The 9,788-nt window shown below is 43.8% G+C and overlaps 1 protein-coding gene across 1 annotated transcript in view; it reads left to right on the forward strand.

The window, feature by feature from the left end:
• LOC139580409 (dynein axonemal heavy chain 17-like) overlaps positions 1–9,788 on the forward strand; it is a 96,774-nt gene that overhangs the window by 85,789 nt on the left and 1,197 nt on the right. Inside the window, exons 70-76 of the mRNA XM_071409056.1 lie at positions 2,414–2,641; positions 3,353–3,544; positions 3,984–4,163; positions 4,244–4,426; positions 4,516–4,698; positions 7,568–7,711; positions 9,454–9,679. Of these exons, the coding sequence (XP_071265157.1) occupies positions 2,414–2,641; positions 3,353–3,544; positions 3,984–4,163; positions 4,244–4,426; positions 4,516–4,698; positions 7,568–7,711; positions 9,454–9,679 (1,336 nt within the window). The remainder of the gene's footprint in view (positions 1–2,413; positions 2,642–3,352; positions 3,545–3,983; positions 4,164–4,243; positions 4,427–4,515; positions 4,699–7,567; positions 7,712–9,453; positions 9,680–9,788) is intronic.

Consider the following 9,788-nt stretch of genomic DNA (forward strand, 5'->3'; position numbering starts at 1 on the left):
GAGACCTCTTTTGAGGTTTGAGAAAAATCTAAGAAATGTTCATTTTTGGATGTAGATGCCCAGCAAGTTACTTGTTTGGTTAGTGGTGTTTCTGTAGTGCACATGTGATTGCAGAGTTTGATAAACAAATCGCCACTGCATTGATGCAAATAATCATAATATTGTTCTGTCAGGTCCACATAGACTACTTTGTAGTTAACATTTAATTGTTAAAGGTTATCATTGGCATCATCACTAAAGGCTACTAGCCAACAGATCCGACCCGCTTGCTTACAGCTGCACTAGGGTTGGCCAGGCTTCCTGTGTATTATTGGATTAAGACACCGCAGTTTACTTAAAGACTAGCAGTCGTTCAATCTTCTCGGTGTAACAGTTGGGTGGGATAATGGGACAATTCGAAGTACAACGCATTTCTCACCCCTTGATTGAGGTACGTTTTCCGAGCCATATCTCATGCCAGCTCCTCTGTGTCTTAATCTACACAGGAAGCCTGTCCGATCCTAGTGCAGCTGTAAGCAAGCGGGTCGGATCAGCTGGCTAACGGCTGCATAAAGTAGGCACACACAGAGAGGGGCATTCCCGCATTGCCTATTCAGAAAGTTGAAGGAAAATAGGAATCAATGATGCATTTTGTTAATCTCTTATGATAATCTTGGGCAAATTCATATATTTAGTTGATTTCCTACTAAGTTCAATATATTTTTGAATATTGTTGAATTCCCGTTTTAATGTCTGAATTCCATGATTCTGTCTGCGTTCTCCGCATGGCAGATTTGACAGGGTCCTATAATAATAATAGGGGTGCCATTTGGGACGCATCCATTGTCATGGAATATTTTGTTCCAACGTGAAGGATATTTTTTGCCTAATGCTTTAAATGGCTCTGGTTGTTATTAAACTGCAATTGTAACCTCATATAGACTAGTTATAGACTAACTACAATGAGCAAAAATCTAAACGCAACATATAAAGTTTTGGTTTCATGAGCTGAAATAAAAGATCCCAGATAATGTTCGATACGCACAAAAAGCTTATTTCTCTCAAATTATGTGGACAAATATGTTTACATCCCTGTTAGTAAGCATTTCTCCTTTTCCAAGATAATCCATCCAACTGACAGGTGTGGCATATCAAGAAGCTGATTAAAGAGCATGATCATTACACAGGCGCACCTTGTGCTGGGTACAATGAAAGGCCACTCTAAAATGTGCAGTTTTGTCACACAACACAATGCATCAGCTGTCTCAAGCTTTGAGGGATTGCAATTGGCATGCTGACTGCAGAAAGTCCACGAGAGCTGTTGCCAGAGAATTGAATGTTCATTTCTCTACCTTAAGCCATCTCCAACGTCGTTTTAGAGAATTTGGCAGTACGTCCAACCGGCCTTACAACCGCAGACCATGTGAACCCACGCCAGCCCTGGACCTCCACATCTGAGACCAGCCACTGGACAGCTGATGAAACTGTGGGTTTCCACAACTGAAGGATTTCTACACAAACTGTCAGAAACCGTCTCAGGGAAGCTCATCTGCATGCTCGTCGTCCTCACCAGGGTCTTTACCTGACTGCAGTTCAGCGTTGTAACCGACTTCAGTGGGCAAATGCTCACCTTCGATGGACACTGGCATGCTGGAGAAGAGTGCTCTTTACAGATGAATCCTGGTTTCAACTGTACCGGGCAGATGGCAGACAGTGTGTATGGTGTCGTGTGTGCAAGTGATTTTGCTGATGTCAACGTTGTGAACAGAGTGCCCCATGGTGGCAGTGGGGTTATGGTATGGGCAGTCAAAAGCTATGGACAACAAACACAATTGCATTTTATCAATGGCAATTTGAATGCACAGAGATACCGTGACGAGATCCTGAGGCCCATTGTCCGGCCATTCTTCCGCCGCCATCACCTCATATTTCAGCATGATAATGCACGGCCCCATGTCGCAAGGATCTGTACGCACTTCCTGGTGGCTGAAAATGTCCCAGTTCTTCTATGGCCTGCATACTCAACAGACATGTCACCCATTGAGCATGTTTGGGATGCTCTGGATCGACAATTTGTTCCAGTTCCCAACAATATCCAGCAACTTCGCACAGTCATTGAAAAGGAGTGGGACAACTTTCCACAGGCCACAATCAACAGCCTGATCAACTCTATGTCAAGGAGATACTGACTGGTTTTCTGATCCACGCCCCTACCTTTTTTAAGGTATCTGTGACCGGCAGATGCATATCTGTATTCCCAGTCATGTGAAATCCATAGACTAGGGCCTAATGAATTTATTTGAATTGACTGATTTCCGTACATGAACGGTAACTCGGTAAAATCTTTGAAATTGCTGAATGTTGAGTTTATATTTTTTTCCCTTGTATATAGACTACTCGCCAGGTATTCAATAATAAACCCTCCCCTTTGTAGAACATCCACCTGGTGGCCAAGTGGCTGGGCAGCCTGGATAAACTAGTGGAGCGCTACAGCATGGGTAGCCATGATGACTATCGCGTGTACATGTCAGCTGAGCCTTCGCCCACGCCAGAGTCGCACTACATCCCCCAGGGCCTGCTGGAGAATGGCATTAAGATCACCAACGAACCGCCCACCGGCATGCAAGCTAACCTGCACAAGGCCCTGTATCTCTTCAACCAGGTAACACATACGTACGCTCACACACACAAACAAACACTGACTTTACAAAACATTAAGAATGCGTAAAGGCTCTTAAAACCATTTTTTTTAATGATTCATGCATACTTTCCTAACCCTAAAATGTGCCTAAATAATCTACAAGATCAGAGTATTTTTACCAGTTGGTGCTGAAACGGAGACAACTATGCATATACACTGAGTTTACAAAACATGCTCTATCCATGACAGACTGACCAGGTGAATCCAAGTGAAAGCTAGGATCCCTTATTGATGTCACTTGTTAAATCCACTTCAAATCATTGTAGATGAAGGGGAGGAGACAGGTTAAAGAAGGATTTTAAGCACTGAGACATGTGTGCCATTCAGAGGGTGAATGGGCAAGACAAAAGATTTATGTGCCTTTGAACGGGGTATGGTAGTAGGTGCCAGGCACACCGGTTTATGTCAAGAACTGCAACGCTGCTGGGGTTTTTACGCTCAACAGTTTCCCGTGTGTATCAAGAATGGTCCACCACCCAAAGGACATCTAGCCAACTTGACACAACTGTGGGAAGCATTGGAGTCAACATGGGCCAGCATCCCTAGGGGGGTGCAACTCAATATTAGGAAGGTGTTCCTAATGTTTGGTGTACTCAGTGTACAGTACATGCACACACTTAAATTGAATTTGAGTTGAATGTAATCTCTTCCCTATCTCTACGTGTGTGTTAGGACACTCTGGAAATGTGCTCTAAAGAGTCAGAGTTCAAGGTGATCCTGTTTGCGTTGTGCTACTTCCACGCTGTGGTGGCTGAGAGGAGGAAGTTTGGAGCTCAGGGCTGGAACAGATCTTACCCCTTCAACAATGGAGACCTCACCATCTCCGTCAACGTGCTCTACAACTACCTGGAGGCCAACTCCAAGGTGAGTGTGACGGACATCACTAACTACCTGGAGGCCAACTCCAAGGTGAATGAATGTGTGACTGACATCACCATCTCTCAATCAGCCTAGAGCTTTATGGCGCTGCTGCACAACAGCCATCGAGGGACTGCTTTCTTTGAAATCAATGAAAGCTGCTATACTGTTTGCCTTGCATCGTGTCCAATGTCAAGAATCGCTGAGGTTCAATGCTCGATGGCTGACGTGCGCATTCATTCTAATCAAATAAGTTGATTTTGGTTGGTTTATGTGTAGCAGGTAGAACGGCACATTGGTGGCAATGCTTGTAGTGTGTGTCTGACCCCACTCTCTCCCCCTTCTTTTTTCTCCATTTCTCTCTCCCTCCATTCTCTCACCCCACCTCCCTCTCTCCCCCTTCTTCTTTCTCCATTTCTCTCACCCCACCTCCCTCTCTCTCCAGGTGCCGTGGGACGACCTGCGCTATCTGTTTGGGGAGATCATGTACGGTGGCCACATCACAGACGACTGGGACAGGAAGTTGTGTCGTACCTATCTGGAGGAGTATGTCAGACCTGAGATGCTGGAGGGAGAGCTGTACCTCGCACCCAGCTTCCCTGTACCACCCAACTCTGACTACAAGGTTTGGAACACACACACGACAACACCCTTAAAAACTAAAAATATTGTTACCTATCAGTAACCCTCAGTGTGTGTGTCCAGGGCTACCATATGTACATAGATGAGGTGCTGCCTCCAGAGAGCCCCTACTTGTACGGCCTCCACCCCAACGCTGAGATTGGCTTCCTCACCATCACCTCAGAGAAGCTGTTCCGCACCGTGCTGGAGATGCAGCCCAAAGAGTCAGACGCAGCCGGGGGAGGAGGGGTGTCCAGAGAGGAGAAGGTATGAAAAACACTATCACCACACCTCAGAGCCTTTAATTAACCCCCACTAGAGTCCTGACCTGTGTGTGCCTGTGTTATCCCCTACAGGTGAAGGGCATCCTGGATGAGATTCTGGAGAAGCTGCCAGATGGTTTCAACATGATAGAGATAATGGCCAAGGTGGAGGAGAGAACTCCCTACATCATCGTGGCCTTCCAGGAGTGTGAGAGGATGAACTTCCTCACCAAGGAGATCACGCGCTCTCTCAAAGAGCTCAACCTCGGACTCAAGGTACGGGAGAGACAGAGTGTGTGACATGACATCACAGTGGTTGTCTGTAGTCATACTGAAAGGAGTATACAGCGAATGGTGCGACCAATGTTCCCTCATTCTTTCCAGCACTGAGCAAATTTCAGGTCTGCTGAGCGCAAACTTGAACGTTGTGAAAATTCTGTGCAACTTCCAGCGCATGTTAACAGTGAACACTGAGGCTGTACCCACTTTAAGTTACAGTTTTAACAGTGGTCAAGTAGGCTACTGTGGCTATTTGATCATAATGTAGGCCTACCAGTGGCTTACCATCAAAAACAATGGAGAAAATACATCCCATAACATTTTAACATGGAAATAGCTGTTCTATCATTCAGCCAATGTGTGGTGTTCAATGTAGGCCTACATTCCAAGAGTCTTTTGAAAAAAAACATGCAGGGCTTTACATTAACCTGTTTATCCACTTGTCCTTCAGACAAGGTGACTGAAAATGCTGTTGTGTTTGATGCAAGAAACAACTTTACAAAATAAAATGCTTTATTATTCTCATACCATTATTACAGATAATCAGACAAATTATGCTAACCTCTGCCTATTGGCTACATAGCTTATTCAAGCCTGTCTCAAAACACAACACTGTCCCTTTAAGACAAAAAAAGCTCTTTACCTGACTCGCTTTTCAAAGATGTACATGTTTTGTGTTCTTGTAGGAAGCAATCACTCCTCTATCGCTGACTACAAATGATCTATAACTGGGCTAATAGCTCACTAACTAGCAAAGGATATGAACAAAATGTGCATCTCTCGCTTTCATCTCAAAACAAGCGCATCTACTCATGATCACTTATGTTGTAAATAAAGTCCAGTTCAAAGTAAATGACACAGATCCATACAGTATATGTCAATGGTCTATTTGTATATACAGTAGCCCTACTGCAGCTCTGATTGTTTATGCCACACCGGTCTGTGTAGAGTACGGGCTGAGTAATGCGTGTCAATGCAATAGAATCCTACTTCGATGCGTTCTGCCTACAACAAAATCTCTTGCATAGTTAATTTTGTTTCGGTATGTTGCATTGAAAGTGGTTAATATTGCATTGATTCGATTCACAGTAAAGGGAAATGTTGATGGTGTTAACAGGGAAAACTCTAGAACAGTAGTCACCAACCTTTTCCGAGTCAAGATCACTTGAGTCAAAATTGCAACCCGAGATCTACCGCTTAGATTTTTTTTTTTTTACATGACTTAAAAAACGTAAGCCTATGCAACATTAACCAATTAAAAACAGTACTGTATCAATGACTTTTGTGCAGTGAGCTATAGGCCCAATACATTATCACCGCATATTAGCTTTGTTTGAATTGCCCTGCCAATGCATTGTTGTTTCAAATTGAGGTAGGCTATATGATCACACCGGTAATAGATCTGTTGTTGTATTGTGAGGCATAGCTGAGTGAGCATACATTTAAATCATTTTTTATTTTACTGGGCTGATGGTGCCTGCATCTGATGGTCAGTCTCAGTGGAGGGAGAGAGCAGCAGACTGAGGGTCTGCCTCTTAACACCCCTCCGCTCTCTCTTTCCCCCACTGACACTGACCATAAAAGGAACACCGTCTTCCAGCTGATAGCGAAATACATGTAGCACCTGTTAGGTTCTAAAAACTGAAGGACAACTATGAAAAGCTAAAACCAAGTTTATTCACCCAATGTGTCAGACAGCTGAACAGAAAAATACATGTTCCCACCAGCACAAGTATATATACCCCAATTTAAGTCTCCTCCTTCCCTCTAAACATTACATATTTATTGCTAGGCAGGAAGTTAAGTGATGTGAGTAATAATCTGTTCCTTCTCAATTACTGTGACTTGACCTCGGCCCCTATTCCTCACTAATCCACAGCTCTCCACCTTTGTCAGTGCCTTTCCCTTACTTAGTAACATTCCAAGCCCCTGGCTCATATCCAACCTTAATTGACTCCCCCATATAAATTCCTCCTACAGAAAACCATTAACTTCTGGTGTAACTAGACTGTGGCTCTGCTCCTTTCCATAGGATACCTGATGATTAACAATATTACAAGTTTAGAAGTCAGAACCCATCACACTGTATTATTTCTGCCTCATGCACAAATTAATGTTTTACTCCAATGAACAGAGAGTGAAATATTCCTTGATATTAAAAAAAAGACCCAAACAACTAATAATAACGCAAGCCTGTAAATACACTTTCCTACTCATTCATTACTGCTGAGTGGATATTGGAAGAATGTGCATTTTATGGCTTATAAAAGGTGTTGACAGTGCTGAGTAAGAAATTAAACTCACTCATTAAAAAAAGCAGCATAAAATAAAGCTACAGCAGAGTCGATACTTTGATTTCCATACGTTTAAAACCATGACTAGAGAGAGACTGTCAACAAATACAGAAAAGTATTTGTTGACAGTCTCTCTAGTCATGGTTTTAAACGTATGGAAATCAAAGTATCAACTCTGCTGTAGCTTTATTTTATGCCTGCTACTTACTACAGACATGGTAGTCTGAGCAATCTGATTGGCTAGCAGTAGGCCTATAGTGCACTTGATTTGCTCACTGGGCCCGCCGGGAAGGCAGAGTGTGTACCTTCAGACAAATGAAATGGCAACAGTTCGCCTACCTGGCGCGTAGGGCAGCTATATCGGGTGCACCTACCACCAACAGCCCGAGAATAATAAAAAAATAGGAACAAGAATTTTTAAAGAAATGTTTAAAATGGAAAATGCCTTGGAGATTAATTGACTGGTTGATGACCTGTGGGCTGATATTTCTGCAAGGCAGTCCCGGGGGATTCTGTGCGCAGCTCAGATGGAACATTGGGTGTGACATTGTCTTGTCTGTCCGTCTCTGTAGGGTGAGTTGACAATCACAACCGACATGGAGGAGCTGGGTAACGCTCTGTTCCTGGACACGGTGCCAGAGTCCTGGACCAAGCTCGCCTACCCCTCCCTGCAGGGCCTGGGTGGTTGGTATGCAGACCTGCTGCTCAGGATCAAGGTACAACACCATAATATACTCTCTGATTAGGAGACATTTTTGCCCTCAGAACAGCCTCAATTAGTCAGGCCATGGACTCTACAAGGTGTCGAAAGCATTCCACAGAGATGCTGGCCCATGTTGACAGTTGCGTCAAGTTGTCAGGATGTCCTTTTGGTGGTGGACCATTCTTGATACACACAAGAAACTGTTAAGAATGAAAAACCCAGCAGCGTTGCAGTTCTTGACACAAACTGGTGCACCTGGCACCTACAGTTGAAGTCAGAAGTTTACATAAACTGAGTTTAAATGTATTTGGCTAAAGTGTTTCACAATTCCTGACAGTTAATCCTAGTAAAAAATATAAAAAAAGGAGGGAATTTTGGCCCATTCCTCCTGACAGAGCTAATGTAACTGAGTCAGGTTTGTAGGCCTCCTTGCTTGCACACGCTTTTTCAGTTCTGCCCACAAATGTTCTATGGGATTGAGGTCAGAGCTTTCTGATGGCCACTCCAACACCTTGACTTTGTTGTCCTTAAGCCATTTTGCCACAAATTTGGAAGTATGCTTGGGGGTCATTGTCCATTTGGAAGACCCATTTGCGACCAAGCTTTAACTTCCAGAATGATGTCTTGAGATGTTCAATATATCCACATAATTTCCCTTTCCTCATGATGCCATCTATTTTGGGAAGTGCACCAGTCCCTCCTGCAGCAAAGCACCCCCACAACATGATGCTGCCACCCCCATGCTTCACGGTTGGGATGGTGTTCTTCGGCTTGCAAGCATTTCCCTTTTTCCTCCAAACATAACGATGGTCATTATGGCCAAACAGTTCTATTTTTGTTGTTTCATCAGACAAGAGGACATTTCTCCAAAAAGTACGATCTTTGTCCCCATGTGCAGTTGCAAACCGTAGTCTGGCTTTTTTATGGCGGTTTTGGAGCAGTGGCTTTTTCCTTGCTGAGCGGCCTTTCAGGTTATGTCGATATAGGAATGGTTTTACTGTGGATATAGATACTTTTGTACCCGTTTCCTCCAGCATCTTCACAAGGTTGTCATGCCTATGGTCAATATGGTTTGACATATATCCCTATGGGGATTACACAATGTACATGGGACAATATTTTTTAAATGTCAATTGCTCCAGATTTGAATGACAACCTCAAACCAACTATAAAATTGTAGAAAATCATATACTTATATTGAAAGAATTTAATGAGACAACTAGGTGTGCAACATGAACATATTGTTCCATTTACATTGTGTCATTTATTGGATGTTCCCCAACTAGCCCCAAAGATTGGATAGCCTAAGTCAAACCAATTTTGCCACGGTCGCACAAGCCGGCTGAAGCTAAATTGGGCGAAAGAAGTCGGCTAGCTTGCTTGCTAGTCTAGGCGACTTCGATACAAAACCTGGTTAGACTGTTTCAAGTTAACTAGAAGGGTGAGTGAATGTACTTTAACTCTGCCAAAACCGTACACAAACGCTTCACACATTCGAACACAAAAACACATCAAAGCACAGCTCCAAAACCCAGATGTTCTGTCGCATTTCCTAATGGAGGAGAATTGAACAGATGCTAAAATCAGGAAGTTCAGCCCCCCTTTAAAGCCAGGTAATTTCCAATTGAGCCGACATAGCAGTGTTTACCGAGAATGAGATCTCCGAACATTGTATTCGAAAGACGCATTATCGATAACACGCGATCGTATTGAATATTCTGTCTATACATACTCTGATCACTTTTGTCTGTGTAGGAGTTGGAGTCGTGGACAGCAGACTTCGCTCTCCCCACCACGGTGTGGCTGGCAGGGTTCTTCAACCCCCAGTCGTTCCTGACAGCTATCATGCAGTCCATGGCCAGGAAGAACGAGTGGCCTCTGGACAGGATGTGTCTGTCTGTAGAGGTGACCAAGAAGAACCGCGAGGACATGACCAGTCCACCCAGGGAGGGGGCCTACGTCTACGGACTCTACATGGAGGGTACGGGTTATCATCTTGGTTGCATTCTAAAAATGCCATCCTGTTCCCTATATAGATAAAACACACCAAAAAAATGCCATGCCGGATTTTTTAAGTGATATTTAGTGGT

This window comes from Salvelinus alpinus, chromosome 7 (assembly GCF_045679555.1).
Source record: "Salvelinus alpinus chromosome 7, SLU_Salpinus.1, whole genome shotgun sequence".
Taxonomy (NCBI): domain Eukaryota; kingdom Metazoa; phylum Chordata; class Actinopteri; order Salmoniformes; family Salmonidae; genus Salvelinus; species Salvelinus alpinus.